The sequence below is a fragment of the Sphaeramia orbicularis genome, chromosome 18 (genome assembly GCF_902148855.1).
Source record: "Sphaeramia orbicularis chromosome 18, fSphaOr1.1, whole genome shotgun sequence".
In the NCBI taxonomy this organism is placed as follows: domain Eukaryota; kingdom Metazoa; phylum Chordata; class Actinopteri; order Kurtiformes; family Apogonidae; genus Sphaeramia; species Sphaeramia orbicularis.
The window spans coordinates 19,996,953-20,022,366 of record NC_043974.1 but is presented as its reverse complement, the minus strand read 5'-3'; the positions used below and the strand labels follow the sequence as shown (position 1 = coordinate 20,022,366).

Below are 25,414 nucleotides of genomic sequence, written 5' to 3'. Positions count from 1 at the left end.
GCTAATAGCTGTAGCTGCTGCTAATTTAGCAATTTGGCTAGTAGGCTAAAGCAGGTGACAGCTGTAGCCATTACTACATAACCTTGGATATAGACAGAAATATTTAAGGTTTAAGTTATGTGGATTTTATGTTTAATGACTGTTTATGTCATGTGTAACTGCTTTGACAGCTGCACCATGACATAACTCTTAACACATATTTCTAGCCTTTTCCAAACAGCCTAATCTGTATATTTAGCTCAATTTATGATGCCACTGCAAAAGGAATATGGACTGTTGAAGTGTAATTTGAGGGCAAATACAGGCACGGAAAAAATTATTAGACCACCAAAAGTCATCAAAAACAATAGTTATGCAACCAAGTACTAACTCCTGTGTGGGTCATATGACAAAAACAGACAGAAACCAAAACATGGAATGCCTAAAAGCACTGTTTTTGTCAGTACAATGCCATAGTTACTGATGTACGAACTGAAGTGATTTTGGTTATTATCAAGAAAACATGGAAAATGTCTAGATATCAGCTCTGAAATTAAACTCTTATGAGCTATTTTTGTTGTTATCGTTATATTTGTCCAAACAAATATACCTTTAGTTGTACCAGGCATTAAAATGTACAAGAAACTGATGAAAACAAGGATGGTCTAATAATTTTTTCCACGACTGTATTACTGCATAGGTATGTTATTACTAATTCTATCAAGATCAAAGATTTATGGAGTGTTTATGGAGTCCCATTATTTCCCATTAATCCCAGAGACCCAAATGTGGATGGTTTATGTAAGTAATGTAATTTTAATGTGCAATGATTAATGTTTATTTCACATGTAACTGCACTGACAGCTGCACCATGACATGTTGCTAACATATATTTCTATCCTGTTACAAACAGGCTAATCTGTGTATTTAGCTAGTCCAATTTGTGATGCCACCGAAAAGCCTGTGTTTCTTATGAAATTAAGGGGTAAAAGACCAAAAGTCGTATTTAAGCTTGTCCAAATAGCCTACACACAGCCTATATATGTTACCGCCAGGCAAAAAGTGCAAGAGAAACACAGGGTGAAGGAAAAGATAATAATACTATTGGTGGAAAGGAGACGAGAAAAAGGAAGAGCGCCAGAAAGATATGGTTAGAGGGAGACTAAAAAGACTGACTGCAGGAGAGAGGAGTGAGAGAAAAAGGATAAGGGATGGATACCTAAAGAGAAAGAGGGAGAGACCGAGTGCAGAGAGAGTGAGAAAGCAAGAGAGGCCAGCCAGCAGTGTATCCATGGACAGGAAGTATCGAGGCGTGGTTGGCTCACTCTCCCCTCTCATCAACCCCCCCTCCACCACCACATCACCGCCCTGCTGCTGCTGGGAAAGGCCTAACCACAACACACACACACACAAACACACACACATACACACACATATACAGACACAGTGCATTTACGCATGCTTGCTCAGCCCTAAATACACTCAAACACGCACACACACTTCTATTGAAACACACTGGATGTGAACTCCGGCCGGCTGTGTGAGTTTGTGATAATCGAGGACACATAAGAAACACCAGCCAACCGAGTATGAAATGAAAAACAAGAGGGGAAAAAGAGCGAGTTGGTCACTGCAGATATCAGTGATTCAGACTTGCAGCAGGATGAATGTGATACAGCAAGACGGGTATTGCTTGTGTTTTTTTTTCTCGTAACGTGCTAAAGCTATGCTAAAAAGTTACTGGTGCCTACATGTTGCCTGAACTGATACTTTAAAACTACAAACTGATGCTCGACATCATTAAAAATCCTTAAACAGAAGCCCCTTATCCTAAATAATTGGAGAGACATTGTGGAAGAAATTCACAACATGGAGAGACTTAATTGTATCATGAGACTACAGCAACTAACATGTGAAGATTGATGGAAAAAGTGGATAATATACATGTACGTACCACTTTTGTCTGTACTTACAATTTCCAATATATGCTTTACTTAGTCTGTCCATCAATATTTAACTCTGTGTCCCTTTTCCCCACTCCCCTCTGGGGGGGTGGCTACTCTTTCAGTTGTAGCCGCCTGGGGCCCAATGACAACGAGATCTGAGGTGACTCATCTGTGTCCTGTCCTGACCTGCGACCCCGGATCTCCTCCCCCACCCTCACCTGTCTCATCTGACTATTCAATTCAATTCAGTTCAGTTTTATTTATAGAGCCCTATATCACAACAAGGTTGCCTCACAGGGCTTTACAGAATTAGTTGGATATGAAAACAAACAGTCAAATATACAGTAGATGGAGGAAATGGATTAATGTCCAGGGCATCCCCCGTCCTTAGACCCTCCTCTAAATGGACCCCCTCATGTGCCCCCACCCTACTGCATCTTTACAGACTGGAACTACATCCGCAAATGGACATCCATCAGTCCTGGTGCATCTACAGCCTGTCCATCCATGAGAGTGGACCTCTCCTTCACTGTGGTTCTCCCTGAGGTTTCTCTTTTCCTACTGGGTTTTGGAGTTTTTCCTTGCTGAGAAGGAGGGTCTAAAGACGGGGGATGCCTGGGACATTAATCCATTCCCTTCTTCTACTGTTTATTTGACTGTTGCTTGTTTTCATACCCAACTAATTATTATTTTTTTTAATTATGTTTTTATGTTATCATAATTTACGGTCTATAAACTGCTACTTTTTTCCACACGCTGTCAACCCGCGGCTCAAAAATGATGCGGCTAATTTATGTTTTCCAGGCTAATGATCGATCTGGCTGTCAAAGAAGGAAATAGAGCTGCCGCACGCAAGCTTGGCATCGATGAACTGATAGTGAGACGTTTGAGACGGGGTGGGTGTGGCTTATAGTCCTGAAATTACAGTATATACCTGTTGTGAACCACATGGGGTCACATGGGCATGAAATGTGCCTAGAAACAAAGTTGAATTGAATTGAATTAAACCAACTGAACAATATCATTTGTTTACAATATGTAAAGCACACCTGAAAATCCAAATAAATACTGCCAACTCTCTGCTATCAAGTATATCCTGTGCATTGACAGATGCTTTGTTAAATTTGATGTGATTCCTCTTTTCACACAGCTGTTTCTACCCTTTTAAGTGGCACTGAAATCTGTGTTGCCATTTGGTGGATAGGTGGTAGAAACTGACTGTAGAGAAGCCAGGGTAATATTGGCACTGGGTTTCAGCAGCCTGTGCAGCTGTTCTATGACAGAACAGCAGTAGAGCGTCTAATGAAGGGCTAAATGTTTTTCGGCTTTTCATCTTATTGGACATTTTTATGATTAAAGTACTAGTAAAAGGTTTTAGTATAAGGAGAAAGTTGAACTTCTCTGTAGCTTTAATACCAGAGTATTACCCGTTAAACCCAACACTGATGGGAACTTTCAGCAAAGCAGGGCTACAACATTACAACGGTTGCACCACATCACTGTCTCCCTCACTTCCTCTTCTCTGCTCTCTTTGGCTGCTGCTGTTTTTGTTGTTTCTTGAGACTGCACCAGTAATGGCCCTTGAAATGGAATTCCTCGTTGTGGATGCTGGCTGACTCGATCAAGTTAAGAGTTGATTTTGACAGAACACAACTGCACAGAAACATCCTCATACCTTGGGGCATGCTGATCTTCTCCCCGTTCTTGGACTTGAGCTTGTGCTTCTTGAACGTGCCCTTCCTCTTCTTGACATTAGGTTTCTCCTGATTCTGGTTCAAGTGGAGGATGAGGAGGCTGAGTTCCCGTTCAAACACATCCTGCTCCCACTGGGCCAGCTGCTGCTCACGCTGCCGAAGGAACTCTTCGTGGGACTTCTGCTCCAGAGCCGCTCGCTTCAGCTCCTCTTCACGGCATCGCAGTTCCTGAGGGAAAGGAAAGGAAAGAAAGGACAAGTCCACCGTCAACAGGTCCCATTCAGGTGTCCCTGAGGCTCAACAGTGTTCAGATAGGATCTCTTCCCTGGGAAACAGAGAAGATAAGATACTCCCCGGGTGTGAAATGATCTGCAGGAGAGGTCAGCTGTAATGAAACCTTTCATTGGCGCTAATAGCAAAGCGACACATGACTGCAGCCTGACATTTAAAGAGATGCTCAGGGATTCTGTCTCAAGGGTTTCACACATATTTAAAAGCTGCTCCTCTTCATACCGTACATTAAACACAGTATAAATCAAATTATTCATCCAAAATGTCTGTGGAAGACTGGTTCCTCCAATATCTGTAAACAATGTAGAGATGAGGGTCGTCTTTTTTATTTCTTGTCACAATATTACATCCAGCCATGGTTTTAAAACTACTTTAAAGTCTGGTGTTGATACATGAGGTATTTACTGAGGTTAAATTTCAGGCAAGTCCACACTTGACTTTCTTTGGTACTGGTATACTACCTAAGTTAAACAATGCAGTCATTGTTGAACCTCATCGATCTACAAAGGAGATACAGATGATGATGATGACGTAGATTTTTCTTTTTTTGTCACTTCTGCATTCTAATGCTAATGTAGTCTGTTTCTTTTTTATTTAAACTTACTATTATCATTCTGCAAAAGTAGGATGACCATGAAAAGCATTGATTTTCACCTATCACTCTTCTATTTCGTATTCCAATGGAAAGTCTATATATGTATGACGATATTCATGCAACAAAGATTCACAAATTACTTTTTTCCCTTTCTGAGCAATACTGACACCCACTTTTTCTTTTTTCAAAGAAAAAAAAGAGAGAACAGTGCACTTTGTATCAATGATGTCCGGTGTAATATGCTGTGAGACTGTTTTGAATAAAAATTTAAATTGAAAAAAATAAAATAAACTTACTATTATCAAAAATATAACCTGTGTGTTCAGTTAATTTATTTATAATGTGTCTCTACTTGACTACATAAGTATAATGCATCTTTAGACTGTTTTCAATGTGGCCAACATTTTAAAATGCGCTCGTTCCGGCCACACAAAAAGATGAACCCCTCACATTTTAAAAGGAACTGAGAAGAGCAGATGTTCTAAAATAATAATAATGATAAAACAGATATTGTTGTGCTGAATCACAGGCCAACTGTTACCTTCTCTTTAGCCCTGAGTTCATCGAACATGTCCTGGATCTCCAATTTCCAATCCTCCTGCAGGGAGTGAAAGGAGTCCTGGGGCATCTCTTCCTTCACCTGCTGCTCCAGCGCTGTCAGCTGGGCCAAGATGGAGCCAAAATTCGGTCTGCGGTGGGGGTCCTGGTCCCAGCATTCTGTCGCACAAACCACACAAGCAGCTGATTGAAGCTACAGCACGAAATGTGACACTTCAGATATGGAGTTATTTCAACAACAACTGCACGCTGTTAAGCATAAATACACCGCTGTTACTCTCACACTGACACAAATAAGAGGAATATGGAAGTGGAAAATAGGTATTAAGGAGCTTATGTTGGAAAAATCAAATCCCGGTGTGTGTCGAATTTACAGTTTCACTTCTTATGACAGACTTCTTGAATCAAGGACCCTGAAAGAAGGAAGTCACTCAGTGATTCACCATAATCCTTCCATTGATCAGCAGTGGAAGTAAGGTAAATTATATCACCCTGCTGACAAACTCAGTCGGATTTGAAGCCTTATAATTATAGCAAATAGCTGACTGATATGGATGTTTACGTCTCATATCAAATGAATATCCTGCAATGCATCTAATTTTTATTTACACATATTTTAGGCACTTGTGTGAGCACAATCTAGAGTCAAGCTGATCACTTATTCAAAGTGTTAGGCTTAATTAACTTGCTGTGGGGGTTTTTGCATAATTTGCTACCATACTTTGAGCATTACAAGCAGATCAAAAACCAATCCGATAATTAATTAATCCTCCGAGGTGGCTATCGGTGGTTTTGTGTACTGATCTCTTTCTCTTTTAATTAATACGACCGTAAAAAAGACAAGCAAACATCACAGGAGAAAAGGCTGAGCAGAAAATTTGGGGGTAAAAGTGTAAACTTGAAACCAAACAAAGACAGAAAGAAAGAACAAAAATGGCTACAAACATATTGCACAAGGTACCTCCAGTACAAAACACTTCCTCTCTACGGCCGTGGTGTTAACAGCATACAGGAATTTGTTTTTCTCAATTTCAAACCAGCTTTGGGGAAATGGGAAAAAAAAAAAAGAGCGTGCCGTGGACACAAATTTGATCTCACGCTAGAGTACACATGAAAGTCACTACCTCAGCACGGTTAGGAGTGCACTAAATTGTATTTTTACACATGCGGACATCTGTCTCACCTGACATGAGCTGAGCGAAGGGTTCGGGGCATGTGGAAGGGATGGGCAGCGTGAGTTTGTTGACAGCGACTCCGTAGGCGACGGCGAGTCCATCTATGCCTTTGTAGGGTGCCTCTCCTGTTAACAGCTCCCACAGTAGCACACCGTAGCTGGAGGGCAGAAAGCAGAAAGGTCTGAGACAACAACACACAGGATGGAACCCTCAACAGAATTTATAATCAGTGCATTATCTGTAACGTCTGACATTTTGCAGTTCCACTTTGTTGTAAATATATATATATATATATAGTCTGTATGGTTTTTATTACTATTATTATTCTTATTTTATATTGTTTGTTTTTTTGTTTTCTTCTTTATGCATGCACACTTTATTCTGTTGCTGCCTTCCTCGTTGTGGGATCAATAAAGTCTAATCTAATCTAATCTAAAGAACAAAACACACTCTAACTGAAGTAGTTCACTTCCTACAACATTCAGTATGAGGGGGGAGGAATGTAAATTTTTATAGCAAAAAAAAAAAGGACAAATAACGTAACTTTTTAGACAGTTCCCCACATTTAAGTACAACATTTCTAATTGTCAGGTTTTCATATTCCCTCAAAATGCTCACTTATGCGTTTCTCAGGATCTAGGCAGCTGTGGCCTAGATGGCTGTAGAGTCAGCTTGTGACTGAAGGGTCGCCGGTTCAATTCCCTGGACTGGTGGAGAGTTGTTGGCTGATGTGCCCTTGAGAAAAGCACTTAACCCCCGCCATTTGCTCCCCAGGTGCCTGGCAGGGCGAGCCCACTGCTCCTAGCATACAGTGTGTGTGATGCATGATGATCTAGTGATGGGTTAAAGGCAGAAGCCAAATTTCGGTGTGTGGTGCATGTGTGACTAGCTACTACTGACAAAATAAAGATTCTATTCTATTCTAAAGATTGAGCCAGAAATTAATACAAAAAAATGCATGAAGTCAAATGACAACAACAAAACTTCCTTCACAAACCTGACAAACACCCTATGGTCGACTCAGTTTTTTTCATTTTTCTAGTGTCATTGCTTAAATATGACAGATTTGTTCTTCTGTTTTGGTGAATTTCATTACAGACAAAATTTGTGATGTAAAAAGGTGACAAAGTGAAGATGAGGCCCCACGCTCCCCCATGAAGAACACTTTAAAAATATCACCTCTAAACATAGATAAAATAGTTGATATTTGTAAGAAGGTGAAAAATTTGGACTTATTTTCATCTTAAACCTGGAAATTGTGTAAATCTGTGAGGAATAGGCATCCCTCAAAATTACATTTCCAAATATTTGTTTTATTTTATGACTTTTTTGAGGCCTGCAAAATATAAACTTAAAGTTCCAAGTACTTCACCCAGGTTTTTACCACCATTTTTGCTAAAATGATGAAGATGACAAAAAAAGGTGTACTTATTTTGATGACAAAAAAAGGTGTACTTATTTTGATATTGTCACTACAGGGTGCTTAAACAGATCACTTTTTTCCTCCTTATTCACACTTTTGAGGACATAAAAGAAGCAGAAAATACAACAGTGACAAATGATCATCAAATGGGTTGAAAAAGAGGGTCATCAGGGTCAAACAGCCAGATTTGGATTTACGTAAAGCTCTGTTTATGACTAAACTTTCTGTGCTCCGTTTTGGTCTCCGCTGGTCTCAAACGTCTTATTTCCTACTCCAATGAAGTTCCTTTAATGCACTTCCCTCGTCCACAGAAAAAGACATTTTAGGAATTCAATCAATCAGTATCAAATAATCCACAAAATCCCAGGCCTGACAAAAAAATAAAGCCAAAAATATCTGTTAGCAACTCGAAGCGAGACTGAATAGGAGAGGAGTTAAGGGATTAGAAATATCGAATAAGTGATATAAGAGGCTAAAACCAACAGTTTTTTTTACACTAGAGTCTGGTGAAAGTGATTTGTCAGTTCACCTCCTTTAACGTTTCACAGTCATACAATCTACTGCTAATATGAAAACATTAACTGCTGCAGCTGAATCTAAATTATGTGTATTATGCCATTTGAAGTATGTTGAAACATTAACAACAACAGCCAGAGAGCCATTAAACTAAACTGGACCAGTGCAGCAAAACAATATGATGTAGTTCATCATGTATTTAGAGTTTAATTCCTACATGACGTATTAAAAATAACAACAGCATCTGTTTACAGACTGCCTATGGTGGTGCTTTTTCTAAAATAAAGGCTCATTAAATTCTGAGCTAGTACTTTTCCATACTGGGACTATAGATATAATTCATGATGAATCTTTCAGTGATGGTAATGCGTCTGTTTTCTTCTTCTTGCTTTCAAGAGTCCATTTTACCTTACGTATTCATTATCACAGCACTGACAGTACAGATTTGTGTAATGGAATATTTTTGCTTGATGAAACACGTGCTTACAAAGCAATGTGAAGTGATGCATGCAGAACTTGTACAAACACAAAAACACACACAAACACACACAGAAGTTTTGAGCCCACACAATGGGAGCAGCTCTGTGTCCTAAGAAGATGAAGCATGGCGGAGGACTTGGATCTCCCACACTGTCAATTAGCCCTCACCCGGACCTGACTGAACGCACTGTGGAGGCTCGCTAAGTGGAGAGCACAGGCCGCAGCCTTTTTTTATTTAGTTCTTTAATTACAACTTCCACACACTGTGACTGTGCAGAAACGCTGCTTGTTGACTCGCCCCAAAGCAGCCGTCGGCTCCTCGTGGCGGCTTTGGAGAGGAGCGGCCGTGGACAGATGAGAAAGAATAGCAGAACAAAGATTAGCCTTCATTTTCAGAGCAGGACTGCCTGCCTGCCTGCCTGCCTGCCTGCTACTCACTCTTTTTTTGTAGTTTTTTCAGATTGTGCAGGGATTGCTGTGAAAATGAGCCGCCTGCGTGGGTTTGTTGTCAATAGAATGGTGAGATGGAAACTGAGGGGATATGTGTTTGAGATGGTGAAATGGCACTGAGCCCATTAGGTTGTTAAAAAACAGTACGCCATATTACAGTTCCAGAAAATTCTTTAAGGAGCTTGTACCATTGCAGAAACCCTTCTGATGTTCTCAAGCTTCTTTGTCACACTATGTGCAGTTGGTCTCATATAGGCTCTGTAAGGGGCTCCAAAGTACCATTTTAGAAATGGATGAAATGGTCCAAATCCACAGGATTAAAATTAAATCAACACACATAAGAATAAGCTGTGAATATGCTTTTGCTCTAATAAATTATTTATATTTTCCCCTTTAAAAAGTCGACTTGCTTCACTCCAAATGCAAATTTGAATACTGTACTTAAAAGTAATTACAAATCCCCTCTCAACAAATCACACAGTTGTTTAAGTCATTATTATAAAACCACAAACCATAATCAAGGGACTCCTCTCTTTGTGTGTACATGTGGCCAAACACAGATACACACAGATGCACACAGATACTGCACGTGCGCACACACATGCACAGAGCTATTCCCAGATAAAGGACTGTGGTTAGGTCTGGTGTGTGGCCTCCTTCTCTGTCTATAGTGGAGACAATGGGACAGTGTGCAGTACACATGTCCCACAACAAAGCACAGAGCAGCTCTTTGAAGAGACGCCATCACATGGCTGCGGCCGCTCTGCTGCAATCCATCACTCTGACCCTCCATCTCTTCATCACTCTGTCTCCCACCAGCACTTTGCGGCACTTTCAACCTTCTCCCCCCATTTCTATCATTGTTTTATATCCAGCGACAATTTGCAGCAGGTCGACTGTGCTGCAGCAGAGGGGAGACCAGGTTTGTTATTGAGCTGATGGGTCAGTGATTTTTCTCATAGCAACACATATTTCTACAACACATTATAATTATCATAAATTAAAAGAAAATTCAACAACATATTAGCTCAGTTTCCAGGCATCGATTAAAACTTAGTCTAAGACAAAAAAATCTTTACTCAGTGGAGGTCTTGTCTGATCTTTCTTGAACCCGACTTAATCCATGTCTGGGAAACTGACTTCAAGTGTCTTAGAAGGTGTTGATGCCTCCTGAACAGCTTCAATGCTTCTTAGTATTGATTCTACATGTCTCTGAGCTCTGAAGGGGGAATAATAACATTCCTCCAGAAGATATTCACTCATTTGGTGTTTTGATGAAAGTGGTGGGGGGTACATTGTAACAAACCAGTCGGGAATCTCCCACAGGTGTTAATCTGGGATGAGCTGTGCTTCCTACAAAACCAACAGCGTGTGATTCACATGATTTTCCCTCTCATTGAACCAGTCATTGAGCTTATTGACAAGAGCACTGTCATCCAGGCACAGACCTCCCAGCTTAGGATTTTCCTTTATTTTGTCACCCTTTCTGCATACCTCTGCAACAACATCTATTACATTATTAGATTGCAGAAATTGCAGAGAAGCAGAGACAGGCAATTGCACTTCCATCTCTGTGAACTGAGCTGAACAATGACGACTCCCACAACTCTGGTAGCTTGAGATAAACTGCGATAATTGTCATGTTTGTGAAGAGCCGTCTGTGGTAGGGTCACAAATGTGGAAATTGCAGGAAAGCAGAGACAGACAATTTCTCTTTTTGACTACACTAACATGGGTGCTATTTTATTATAACACAAAAGAAACACAGCTGCTCAGATTGGTGGGTGTTAGTCAAAACAATAATCAAACCTGGGCCAACATTAGTTAATGTTACTCTGATTATTACACAGATTATGATGAATAACATCCCCGAATGACACTACAAAGCAGAATTTTCGGATGTTTTCAATCTGAGTTTGTTTGTTTTTTTAGTTTTTGTTGTACTGCATATATAAGTTCTGAAATTTTGGGAATGGACTAATTCAGTCTTTTAACATTATTTACATGTACCATATCACATTTTATAGGCAGTTGTGCATCTAATGTGTGCATGTTTAAGCTAATCACAAGGTGTTTTCTTGTGAACCAAAATATGTTTCAGTATGACCCAAAAAACCTCTTTAGGTTGGTTTAGGGTGTATCAAAAAAAACTATACATTTGAAAAATTACCCCCAGTTCTGCGTTTGATATTTTTGGAATTTTCTTTTATGGACATCGGTAGGTAGGAGATTGGTGGATATTCGTCCAAATTTACAGACCCAGGTTTTCATGCATGACTTGGCCTGTCCTCAGTGCCATTTTCAGGCCTAAACAAGTTGAATTAACTTTGAAAGGCAGGAACAGCTGCCATTGGTAAACAAATGACATTGACATGGTGGCCAAAGTGTTAATGCTGTAACCTGGCAATTTTGTGGAAAACAAGATGGATGCCCATTGTCCCCTCCGATGACCTTTGATTGGATTTTAAATCCCACCGCTACTTTGTGCAAACAAGTTTTAACTTGGATTGCGCAATTTGCCCCTGCTCACTCATGCATGAAAACATGGGTCTGTAAATTTGGACAAATATCCACCAATCCTCTACCTACCGACGTCCATAAAAGCAAATTCCAAAAAATTATCAAATGCAGAACTGGGGGTAATTTTTCAAAATGTATAGTTTGGGGTTTTTTTATACACCCTGTATAGTCCGAATTGTGGTTCAGCTATGGATTTACATTTGCTAATCTGAATAAAATTACATAATGTGAAAGTCCAGACTAAATCCTCCTTTCCGGATCCTTTAAACACTTGAGAAAAACCTGAAACAGATGATTCGGTGCTTACCTCCAGACGTCGCTGCCCTTTGAGAAAGTGGAGGACTTGATGACTTCGGGGGCCATCCAGGCGTAGGTACCAGCCGTGCTCATCTTGGTGGTTTTGTGCCACTCTCTCGCCAGGCCGAAGTCGGTGATCTTCAGTGTCAAACCTTCCATACATTCATTTTCTATGGGCTGAGCCAGGAGGACTAAAGGGAGACAGAAACAGACAGAAATATATTTAATGGAGTAAATGTCTCATTAAGAATAAAATCTGTGACCTGGCGAAGAAGGTGGTATAAATACTGCTAATACAAAGTAAAAAGCAAACATTTACAGCCCACACACTGTGGGGTGAATACAGTGTCTAGATAAAAGAATGATAAAAGAAGGGCAGGACTGTTTTGTGGTTTAAGTGATTAAAGAACAATAAAATAAACTGTGTGTCTTTCTTAAAGGCCAAACAAGCCTGAGCTTTAGTCTTCAACACACACTGTTTCTTTCTCACTTCCTCTTCCTCATGTCTTTAAGCCACTATAATCCAAACTGACACTCAAACAAATTTCCACATATCCTGTGACACACTTAACGTGCATTTGACAAATCAGTCTGAATACACGAATCCATCACATGCTTTTTTTTTTTTTTTTTACAGGCAGGCTGTCCTCACCCGCAGCTACGTTCAGAGCCTTGAGTTATGACAAACCGCGTACTTCCTGTTGCTACTGCTTCACAATAAAAGAACTGCAAGGATTTTACAGTGAAGAAACAACTAAATCTGTCTAAATATGGTGGGAAGGGCAGTACCATGAGAGCTGAGGGGGAAAAAAAAGTGGAGTGATGCGGATTAGGGCTAGAGCTGGGTGATATCTTGAATTAATTCGATTAAACTGAGGTGTTGCTTTCTGAAAATTGTGAAGAAAAAACCCAAATCCCAAAACTGAGGATTATTCCTCTTGACGCTTTTCTTGCTCAACAAAAATCCAAATGCAACCTTATAATCCATTAATTGTGAATGTGTTTCTCCAGTCAAATATTATATATAGTTTTAGTAAAGTTCCTGTAACCACAAATTACATTTAAATTCTCCACAACAGGAATTTTTATTAATAAATAAAGCACAATAACTCATTGGAAAGGTCTATTATTGTGCTATTTATTGATGTTGCGCTCGTATCATTCATAGCTGTGGTAAAGCAAACTATGGCTCCAATAACTGACTTATGTTCTGTCTTCAGTTGGTGGACAAAAAAGCAAAACTGTCAATAATTCAATCCCTCACAGGACTCTAGAGTGCGACAAATTTGGTTGCACGTTCTTCTCTCCTTCTCGTTCTTTTACATCTTATTCTTGCTCTTGGAAAGTTAGTGTATTTTTAGAATGTATTGCATGTATTGTATGTATTTGGATGAAGCTGTACAATTTGTGCAGACTTTCCTATATCTGTCATGTTTAACAGTTTTCTTCCACTATATTATGATTTTGTAAACTAAGGGATGTTTATTATATTAGTCGTTTGTCCAGGACAACAGATGGAAATTAGCTTCTCTGCTAAATCTGGTGCATGCATCTTGTTCTTTGTAACTAATGCCAACACACTGTCCTGTAACTAAATAAATAAATACAAATAAATACAAACACAAAAAAAAAATCTACGGTCACACAGGTGCGACCAGCCGTTCAAGGGAAGAAAAAAAAAGTCTCTGCGACTCTGAAAGTCTCCCTGTGATTAAACAACAGACACACATTAGGCCCATATCGTGGTCTAAACCAATCAGTGACAGTGAAGGGCAGGACCCCCCCCCTCTGATTAGCCATGGTCCAGATATTCCTGTAGGTGTGTGCAATTGAAAATGCGTGTGCTGCAGTCAGACAGAAAGAGGTGAGTAGCCTAGGCCTGTCAGATTAACAGAGTGGATGTAGCCGCAAAAGATGAGAGAAGATGAAAAGAACGACTGACAATTTTTTCAACTTTTTTTTTTGCAATGCTCTGACAGGGAGCCATCAATCTCCCAGGTTATGTCAAGCCCTGGTCCAGAGACAGCATCAGATAATGAGCCACATACGATCGACTCCGAGCCAGAGCCCACTGAAATTAAAAAGGGGAAAGTGTATATATTTTGAAGAGAGCGGCTTGACCAGTTTCCCTGGCTAAGATACATAATATAATAGGGTGACCAAGCGTCCTCTTTTGCCTGGACATGTCCCATTTGATGTCCTGTGTGGAGCGTCCGTGTGGTTTTTTAAATATTACCAAACATGTCCAGTTTTCATTGTTTTTCACAGGAAAAACTCTGAAATGTGTATGTATAGGTGTAAGCACAATCACTGTCGCTGTTCATGCAATCAGAAAAGTTCCAAATCCCACTGGAAGAAAAGACTTTTTAATATATTATGCCAATAAATAATGCAAAAAAATAACATGAAATTACAAAAATAATGACACAAACTTTCCTTTAACAATTAAAAATAAATAACCTGAATAAATAAGAAAAACCTGAAATATCTAAAGAAAATATATAATATTAAGTGCAACTTTAACAATATTCTGCCTGTTACTAAATATTTTGTGCCTTTGTAGATCCGATTTATAATGCACATGTATAAATGATAAGTTGCCTTATTAAGTAAAAACCTATAAAAATTCTATTCAGTTTTTTTTGTTTTTGTCTGTTATTCCACTCTGTTATGACACCGAAAACACACTGTAAAGCAAAACCTGATCTTGCCAGATCTTGAAAGTAGAAGTAGTCCTGAAAAAAAGGACACAAGTACACACTCACAGCAGCTTTGATGACACTTCTACAGCTGGAATAATAAAATAATTTCAAACCGCCTGTTTCACTGAAATATTCTCTCCGGGGTTATAGGCGCTTCGCACAGGAGTACTTAGCGTGTGATCAAGTACCTCGAGGTGGATCTGAGTGTCCTCTCAAAATACGGTGCACTTTTAATTTAGATATTCTTTTTATTTCTTTTATCTTCAGATGTTTTCATTTTAAATGTCAGCTCAGTGAAGCACTTTAAGCACCAACACTTCTTCAGTAAGCTACCATTCTTGTAGAATTGTGCTTCAAATAAAGAACTTTGTTGACCAGATTGTTAGTTAATCATTTACAAGTCAATATTGGCTATATGGACAGCGATAATAAATAAATAAATAAATAAATAAATAACTAGAAGCACTCGGAGAGCGCAGACCTCCACCAAGGCAGATCAGTGCCCCCCCGATCACCACCAAAATTTAATAATTTGCTCCTTGTGCCAGTATCAACACTTCCTGAAATTTTTAGCTAAATCCATCCATAACTTTTTGAGTTATCTTGCACATGGACGGACAGACAGACAGACAAACCAACACCGGCAAAAACATAACCCCCTTGGTGGAGGTAATAAAAAAGTGAACTGCGGTGTTAAATGCGATGCGGTGGAAAATTTGGGTGCACCTAACTTTTGTGCTGGTGCCCCTACGAAAAAGCTGCACCAGTGCAACCAGTGCAACCAGTTAGTGTAGAGCAGTGTTTTTCAACCTTGGGTCGGGACCCCACGTGGGGTCGCCAAGAATTCAAATGGGGGTCGCCTGAAATTTCTAGTAATTGATAAAAAAAAAAAAAAAACCTTACCAGTAAAAATATATGTTGAGTTGACGAAGACAATCACAATCCATAAAAGACAAACTCTGAAGCTGAAACTGAAGCACTGTGGTACTGTTTATCTTTCAAATGTTCATTGTGGTCGGTTTCAGATGCTGCAGCTCTTTCATAATTCATAGTTTGAATTCTTGTTTGTTCAGTATTCATTGTCCGCCTTGTAAATCCAAGCTGGACTGACTGTCCATATTCTGACCAAGGAAAATAAAATTCTCACTTTGTGCAGTAATCTACACCTGGCTTTTCTGCCTCCGTCCATAATAATATACATTATATAGACTAAATGTCATCTAAAATTAACCTATTTGAAACAAAGTATATCAAACTATTACATGATCAAAAACAAATTAATTTTATGAAAAAAAAAGTCTCTGTTTTGAATGTCTGGGAGAAATGTGTGATGTTAAAATGGGGTCAACAGCCAAAAAAGGTTGGGAACCGCTGGTATAGAGCATGGGTCGACAACCTTTGCAATCTAAAGAGCCATTTTACGACAAAAATAGAAAAACTAAACTGTCTGGAGCCAAAAGATACCCTTATATCTTTCCTCAAAGCGGTGACAGTTGAAGAATCTCCTCAAGATTAGTTTGCACAGAATATGAGGAAAATAAATCATAGTTTCAGTACAATTACAGAACTAAAGAAAACAGTGCTATTAGTTGTTTGTTGTGCAGCAAAAATCAACTGGTATATGAAGCCTTTCTTTACAATGAAGAATACGGACGAATACCTTCAGTGTCACAAGATTAAAAAGTAGTCGTCTTTTACTATTACTACTACGTACTATTTTTAAATTCATTTTAAGTTTAGTCTACATTTTTACAACTGCATTACATCAGAAACACTATGGTTACGGCAATAATAGCAAAATGTGTAAAAAAAAAAAAAAAGTGTATTTTCATATGGTTTTTGAAAAAGCAAAAAGCAGCAATGTACTTAAATCTCAGCTGGTCTGTAACGTGTGCAGCATCTTTTTATCTCATTGCCTTGTCAAATAGAAAAGACATAACAAATGTACAATGTTGAGTACCAGCAGAACTTATACATTTTCAGAAGCCCACTGGAGAAAGACAAACAGTGTGGGTAAAATGAGTGTAATTTAGACAGATAAGGAATTAAAGAATCACAGCATATACCTTTGATCTTTAACTCCATCTTATCTCATACCTGCAGACTACCACCATACGATGGCTGAGCTGCATACATAACCGACTTTGGCGAGATTTTTAATGAAATATCAAAATAGATGTGCAGTGGGTTGCAAATCACAGTCAGACGTTTGCTGCTGTCACACGACTACTTGCGTTTCCTGTTTTGTTGATGAATTTGATCCAAGTTATGATTTAGCCATAAGGGCGTGTGTGTGGTCCTCCTGGCATTTTCCAAGCTTTAGCTCTGTTTTGCTGAAGGAATTGAGATAAAATGCTGCATGGTGGCAGCACAAAACAAATACTGAAGAGTCTGATATTTTTTTAATTGCCTTCTGAAAAGAAAAAGCCACGCAGCTTCTTTGACAGCAGGCGCACGGCGTATCACAAAGTGCTGAGAAAACAGCAGAGAGTAGGAAAGAACTGAAACCAGCTGCAGTCTGGATGCAAAATAAAACCGATTAAATCTATCAATTATAAAAGTGGATCTGATACCACAACTTCTTTATTTATGAGACTGGGATTAAAGAAACTACTATAAAGACAAAAGCTCGGAACTAAAGCCAACACAGTCTTTTTCATCTCTCAAATACATAAAACATAATGAGGACAAAAAGATGTAATTTCCAAGACTTATTTTTCAATCCACTATTGGTAAACTTTCATGTAAGCAGTGAATGGGACTGGAACTGTGGAGCAACACTCTTCACATTTTCACTTTGTACTACAGAGTTAAAAGTGGGGTGCGAGATGTTTTCCTGGAACATTTTTTACTATATTGCTTAAAATCCCCTTCATATCCCAATTACAACCAATTATTAAATGCTCTAACACAAAAAAAAAAAAAAAAAATTAGTCACCTGTGGAACGGACAGGACTGAAAAAACACCATCCAGTCATTTTGAGCGCCCAATCGAAATGATTGAACGGTGATACGTCTATCAAACTTAACTGCCATTTGTCCCTCCCCCCTCCCCCCTCCCCCCTCTGTGCGTACCCTCTGGTCGTGCATGAATTGTGCGTTCTCAGAGGTTTGGAGCACTTGTACAGGAAACGAAGCCAGAGCCGGAGTTTGGCTACATTAGCTATATTAGGATGGAAAGTTCACCAGCAAACTGTTTTGTCACTAACATAAATTACTCGAAAATGTAACGTTAGACAGATAGGTATGAACTGGGGCTGTTCTGTACGAGTGGGAGTGTTGGAGGAGACTGAATGAGGTATGCATGGATCAGGGCCGGAGCCGGGGCCACCAGAGAACAACTCGTGAACCTTCAAGAACAAGTATTGTGTGTGCAAGTACCATGGAGGCGTGGCTTTGGGGGGACGTCTGAAGAAAGGGGTTTGGACTTTTGAATTGAGTATTTTCAAAATATGGCTTGCTCGAACCGTTTTTCTAAGATCTCATACCTCATCTTTAAGAACAAGTCCAGAGCAGGAAAAATGGAATTTATATGTTGGCACATGAGAGTAGACAGAAGAAATATAATAACATATGATCTGTGAAGAAATTTGGAAAGGTAGTAAACATATAAAAGCGTTTGTTTTTTTAGATGTTTCCTCTCCCAGTAGTCACCTCATTAAAGGATTACATTGTTCTCCTGCTCTGTTTTCTACTAAAGTGCGTATCCTTTTTGTATCATGGCTCTATGTTCTCTGTTTTGTGTTTTATACTCTATGGGGGTTGTATGTTCTGAGTTTGCTTTTGTTTCAAGCTAACAGGCAAACACTAAAAATGTTTTGTACAAAAAAAAAAAAACAGTTTAAAACCTTTAAAGCAGCCGGAGCCAAAACCAGAGGAAAAATGCAGGAATTTCCCTCTGCAGCTCTCTCCTCTCAGTCCAAATCTAAAGACCTGATATGAAAACAGATGAACTTGACATTTTTTCATGTTGTTACAAAAGAGTGAAGCGACTTTTCCAAGCTTCTCAGTTGAGGCAAGGTGTAGAGTATTCTCCTAATAGAATCTGATCACGGAATTACAATTACAGCTGTCAAACATAAATTTAACCCTTTAGCAACGGCGATGTCTCTCATTTTGTACTTTACAGCTTTCTGACATTATATAACACTTTACGGCAGCAAAGTGTGACTCTATTACAAGTAGAAAGGAACTGTTTCAGAGACTTCCATTCAGGCTAAAAAAACACCTGGAAATAACTAAAAAATATGAACCCATAAAATGGATACTGAATGTTCAAGACCAAGAAGCATGTTTGAGCAGATGTAAAATAGTTGAAAGTTTATTTCTGCAAATCTCAAAGTTTTGTTATGGAAATTTACAGTTGTTTATGATAGTAAATATGCTAAAAAGAAAAAAAAAACTCTTGGTTTTAATGTGAAAAAAAGTAAAATTACATGATGAAAACATGAAAACAACCATGAAAAACTGAAATTGATTGAGAAAAATAAGTCCAATTTTAACAATATTCTGCCTCAGTTTATCATTTACACAGATGCATTACAACTTACAGATCACAGTGGATCTACAAAAGCACATTAGTATTACACTCCTCTTAATACATTTCAGGTTATTCATATTTTTTTGTGAAAAGACTGTTTGACAATGTAAACATTTTCATGTAATTTTGCTTTTTCATGCTAAAACAAAGAGAAGAATTTACAGTTGTCATTATTTACACAAACTATGATAGTATTTTACTGGTCCGAACCACTTGACATTGATTTGGGCTGAATGTGGAACCTGAACTAAATAGAAACTAAATAAGTAAATTTAGCATTTCACAAATTCATCCCAGCAGCTGCATTGGACCCTTCAGCTGGCCGTTTACGGCCCATGGGCCATATGTTTGACACCCATGGTGTAAGACATGATCACCAACTATAGATGACATGAAATGAGACCAGGATCACACTGATAAAATCTGACTGAGGTAGAGACATGGATCAGTTAGATACAAATGACTGATGCAAGTATGGTTTCTCTGAGGCAGGGCATAAAACTAACACCTGCCAAGCGCCAATGGCGGGTAAAAAACTAGTTTGGCATGTTAAACAAAAACACGCACCTGCCAGTGGCCGATTGAAAATGTTGAAATGTATGTGAGTTTTTGTTTTCATTCATTCGACCATTTCTGCCAGATCGTTCTAAGCAGGTTGCTGACACAGATTCACATGTCTGACTGATGATGTGGTGATTACCTGAGCCAGAGTCCAACAGGTAACCTGCAAAAACATGGGTGGATGGGGACACCTGCGCTTGTGCATACATCGTGCATCCAGAGTGAAATGGGGGGGGGGGGGGGGGGGGTCGTGGTACTTACAAAGAAACCCCGCCCAGTTTTACGATTTATTCACTGTACAATATTTTTATAACATGATGATGCAGCGGTCACCTTGAAATTAAATATAACCTAATAAAATAGCAATAATCTAATTTAGTCTGTATATAACTGTATTCTTTAAGTGATGCTTAAGTTGGATTTTTATAATGAAAATGGATGGTAATTATTTTAAGTCAAACAAGGTATGATTTTTTTTTTTTTTTATTTGGCCAGTGAAAAACATTTTTGGCCGGTCAATTTTTGGAGGTCACTAGCCAATGGCAGATGAGGTAAAAAGTTCATTTTACACCCTGCTCTTAGGTATTCACCCGGTCGAAGAAGCTATAAATCAGCATATTTTCGTAATCACCCATTGTTTTGCAACCGGTGAGTGCATGAAAGCTCATGGGGGAAGTTTGTATGAAAACAGAACATAAGAATATAAGGCTGAGGATGTGGGTTGCTGCGTTGTGATGGTGTATCACATGTCTCGGTATGATCCACTGCCATGCCTCTTTTCCCTGTCGTTGGCAGGCTGGGCATCGCTCAGGGCAAGGCTGGCCGTCAAATACAGGGAGGAGAAGCAGCAAAGAATTTGACTTATTATAGGGAAGTCAGACTGCTATTTGGAGTCACTTTCTGACTTTCTAGGCTCTGCGCTCTTTTCCTTTTTTTTTTTTTTCCTCTCGGTCCTTCTTTTGAAAATCTCCTGTGCCCAGTCTGTCTTTTCTATAACCGCACATATATACACAGTTATGAATTTATGTTTATTTTCCCTTTTTCTCTCCCCGTTGTCTTTGTCTCTCTCTCTCTCAGACATCCTGTGCTGTGCCTTGTAGCCCAGAGGCAGCGAGTTTGACGTCACAAAGGAATGCATCACAAGAGGTTGTGTTGTCTGCACCGTGTGTGTGTGTGTGTGTGTGTGAGTGTGTGTGAATAGGATACTCAGTTCTTCCATAATGTACTTGCAATTTCTGCCAACCATTCTGATGAAACCACACATAAAGACACCTTCCGGGGCAATGTAGTTTATAACTTTATATATTAAACTTTACATTGTTGACGTCCGGTCTTTACTCAGTAGCCTGATGGTTATTTCAATAGGGAAAAATTTGCACTAAGGTATGTCCATCACAAATTTTCTCATCGACTTGTGCCTCAAGAATAAGGCAGAAACAATAAAATTGCAAAAGTAGCCACTGGCCAAAACAAAAACAACCTCCACGGTGAGGCAAAAAAAAAAGCCCACTCATTTAACCTTTCTGCAGAAAATCAATTTCTGTCCATTCTACGGCTGACTCATTGTTTCTGTCAATTCCACGGGCCCTTAGGGATACGGTGCCTGCGCTGTAAGGAGGTGTAGTGGAGGGTGGTATTTACTGCAACAGGCCCTGATCCCTTGCTCTACTTCTTTTGTCCGCCTGCCGGTCAGCGTCTGGTAAAAACAAGCCCCGGTCAATCACCCCTATTTCCACACTGGTGCTTGTTCACTGAGCATCGACCTCTGCCTCCAGGAAGTGACGAAGGTGGTGGTTCAATTAGCCTCCAGTGGCGGGCCCTTCCTCAAAAAAAAAAAAAAAAAAGTGCGGGAGCAGATTCACCGTTCCCGCTTATTGTGCACTATAAGCAGAGCGCTATTTTAGGAAACTGAGGTTAAGAGGGGTCACGTGGCTGCAGACAAGGACGGAGACAGACGGGTGGGAAGAGTAGGTGTTGTGGTGTAAAAAAGACGTAGAGAATGACATGGATTAAGAGACAGAAAGGTGCTGAATGTTGATTGTTATCATATGATTGAGTGAGACAGCGAGCAGCTAAAAGTGGAATTTTAGATAGTGCTGCACACACTGATACACACAAAGCAGTCATTCACCTACTGGCAAAGCCATCACAATACAATACACACACTCCCTGCACTGCATGTCTTCAAATTCATGCAACTGATAAAGTTTAGAAATCTCCTTACAGAGGTGGCGCACATTCTTGATTTAACCCTAAACCCAGACTGAGGCATTTTCTTTACATTTCTTGTCCTCTTGTGTATTAACACTTATAAAACCTCTGACTGTAAAGCAAAATCAAGTAAGTGACCTTTTATTCAGGACAACCTGGGGTTTTCAGAATATTCATGCTGTAGTGGTGCTATATGAATGTAGAAAGAAGCTACCCAAACCAAAAAAAAAAAAAAAAAAAAAAGAACAAAAACAATGAAAAATGTATTTCACACATACAGTAAGCTATAATAAACAGATTTTTAGATAATACAAAACCACTCCTGGGGGTCTTTTGGGATTAGGGGAAAAGAATAAGGGCTCCAAGTATGCATTATGTTATTTACACTACTTACAAAAATGTCCCACTCATTTTATTGACCAAGATTTAGACATAAATACAGATATTTGCATGAAAATACCAACTGGCAGAGCAAAAAAGTACACATTAGGTCTCTGAAGGATATTTCCATGAGCTCCAAAAACCTCAAGTCACATGAATACAAAGACTGTTATCATAAAAAACAACACACTCAAAAAGCACCAACTTTACTCTAATGTACCATTGAGTTTTCGGTGTCAAAACTCAACACAATGCCATGCCTTCTCTCCGTGTTCCAGACTCCTTTTCTTGTCTGTTTCCTTCCTGTTTTTGTTCATCTTTGTCGTAATACACCATCGGGATCCCCTGTGTTGGCGTTCCATCCATTTAGGTTGAAATCGGTCGCGATGTTACAAAGGCAGTAAATGACGCAAATTAAAATTGATGCATAATACTTGCAAATGCATTAAGGTTGAATGGACAAGGCAGTTATGAAATTATAGCATCGTTGTATTAAAATGTAAGAGGTTTAAGTGAAAAATAAATACTGAAGTAAAATGCGCATACCTGAAAACTACGAGTATAACAGTATAGAAAAATTTCGGTTCGGTACGTTTTCAGTACAGGGGTCTTTGGTTCGATATATTTTTGAGGTGCTCCCAATCCTTTCAGTGTGTCCTGGGTAGGTCTCTTCCATGCATGGATCCCCCAGTTTAAATATAACGACATGGGGATCACTCATATTACATGGTCCACGCACACATGACTGATGCCTGTCACTGACTTACATTGGTATCACTTCTGTGGGCCCGTCACGTGACACCATCACAGATTTGAGGTAGAGAGCAGTGCCTTGCATTGTGGGCTGCTCACGAAAAGACATGCTGACTTCTGTTGTCTTTTGTAGTTTTACCCAAAAATCAAAATCGAAAATTGAGTTTTTAGAGGAAAAAATCTGGATTTTATTTTTGGCCAAAATCGTGCAACCCTACGTTTTCAGTACAGTGAAGGTGACCAGTGTGTGTGTGTGTGGGGGGGGGGGGGGGGTTTGGGGGGGATGGGCTCTGTAACTACCTGTGGGACATTTCTACAAAATATTGTTCAGTCATTTGTGCATTAACAGGCCCCCCAAATGTTATGTATCTTTGTATCTTTGAGTGTTCAATGTTTGTTTATGGCAAACACCGTAATTTACTGAGTGTTCTTCAACGCCACACAGTATTTCCTGAGTTGCTGTGAACGTGACCTCATAGTAACACGGAGAGGAGAAGAGGAGCAGGTTCACTTGATTTTGCAAACTTGAGTTTAAAAATAAAACCCTTTCTGCTATAAAGGAACCTGTGGACTCTTTTGTGCCACAAAGCTGCAACAAACTGAAAAAGAAAGTGAAACTTGACATACTTTGAATGTCCGACCCAGCTTCTGTGCCTCTGTTATACTCTCTGCTGTCATGTTTTGGGTTTTTTTGTAGTGGCGTTGACAATTCACCGCTGCTGAATGCATATAGAGCACAGGTGTCAAACATGCTGCCCGGGGGCCAAATTCGGCCCGCCAAAGGGTCCAATCCGGCCCCTGGGATGAACTTATGAAATGCAAAAATTACACTGAAGATACTAACAATCAATAGTGTAAAAATCATTTTAATTCAGGTTCCATACAGACACATACAGACCAATTAGATCTCAGCTGGGTCAGACCAGAAAAATACTATCATAATAACCTATAAATAATGACAACTGCAGATTTTATCTTTGTTTTACTGTAAAAAAGTAAAATTACATGAAAATGTTTACAGTAACAAACTACCCTTCTACAAAAAATGTGAATAACCGTAACAAATATGAACAACGTGGAATGTCTTGAGAATAATAAACACAATTTTATCAATATTATACCTGTTAATAAATGTTTTGTGTATTTGTAATTGTAATGTAAGTTGTAATGCACATATGTAAATGATAAACTGAGGCAGAATATTGTTAAAACTGCACTTGTTTTTCTTAAGACATTTCAAGTTGTTCATATTATTCAAATTTTTAAGGAAGCGTTGTAGATGTAAATATTATCATAATGTAATTTAACATTTTTCACTGGTATTATTTTACTGGTTCAGCCCATCTGAGATCATATTGGGGTGAATGTGGCCCCTGAACTAAAATGAGTTTGACACCTCTGATATAGACGAAGCCCTGCACATGGGTTCTGCTTGTGTCCACCCTGCTTCTCCAGCATTTACGTTCTTCACATAGGTTACATGTAATCAACCGGTACATATAATAAATATCTACTGAAAACGTATTTGTATATCATACTTCTGACAGGAGGGTATACACATGAATACTCACCATTCAACTATGTTCCACACAAACACAGGTGTGAGTGTGTGCTATAACAGCTGGACCATCTAAACACCAGTCATTATGGAAATCCATATTTATTAGCTGCAGCTAACAGTGTGCTGATGCATCACTTTCTCTATGCTTATCATTAAACTATGCACCGCTGTTATATTTAGAACCAGTCTGTGGCAATCAAGTAGTGTCAAGTAGTGTTTTTACACAGGGGACACCTGCAGCTGTGATTACAGTCCCACTGAATTATAATCAATTCATCATTTTCTCTTTACTTTAAAACCACTCAGACTAAACTGAATCAAAATGAAATAGTTTGTTGTTCGACTACAGCCTGCATGGGAAAAATTAAAGTGAGCGAATCATATTCCAACCAGTCCAGATACATAATTTATCATATATAAAAACAATTAAAAAACTACATGGAAAAGACCACCAAGATGACGATGGATAGAGTGGAGTGACTGCACAGAAAAACAGTGCTGTATGTTGAAAGGAGCTACTACAATTGTACAAACAAATGCTTTTGTCCAAATCAAATAAGGACAAATGTGAGACATGTTCATGGATTAACTTACTCTGACAACAACAACAAAAACATTTCTCCAGTGTGCACTTAAGTCCACACTGTAAAGCTGGGAACAGGCAATGATACAAAGAGAAAGTAACCATAAGCATGAAATAACACAACAATCTTAACCCAAGGTCCTTCCAGAGCTTTCAGTCTTATCTCAAGGTCTTCCTCAAAGGTGGACTCATTAGAAA

At 39.1% G+C, this 25,414-nt stretch overlaps 1 protein-coding gene across 1 annotated transcript in view; it reads right to left on the bottom strand.

Annotated features, from left to right (window-relative positions):
* The window catches only part of LOC115438585 (mitogen-activated protein kinase kinase kinase 11), a 76,761-nt gene that overhangs the window by 17,620 nt on the left and 33,727 nt on the right, over positions 1-25,414 (bottom strand). The window contains exons 2-5 of the mRNA XM_030162286.1: positions 11,935-12,115; positions 6,247-6,395; positions 5,047-5,222; positions 3,601-3,847 (exon numbers count right to left, since the gene is read on the bottom strand). Coding sequence (XP_030018146.1) covers positions 3,601-3,847; positions 5,047-5,222; positions 6,247-6,395; positions 11,935-12,115 — 753 coding nt within the window. The remainder of the gene's footprint in view (positions 1-3,600; positions 3,848-5,046; positions 5,223-6,246; positions 6,396-11,934; positions 12,116-25,414) is intronic.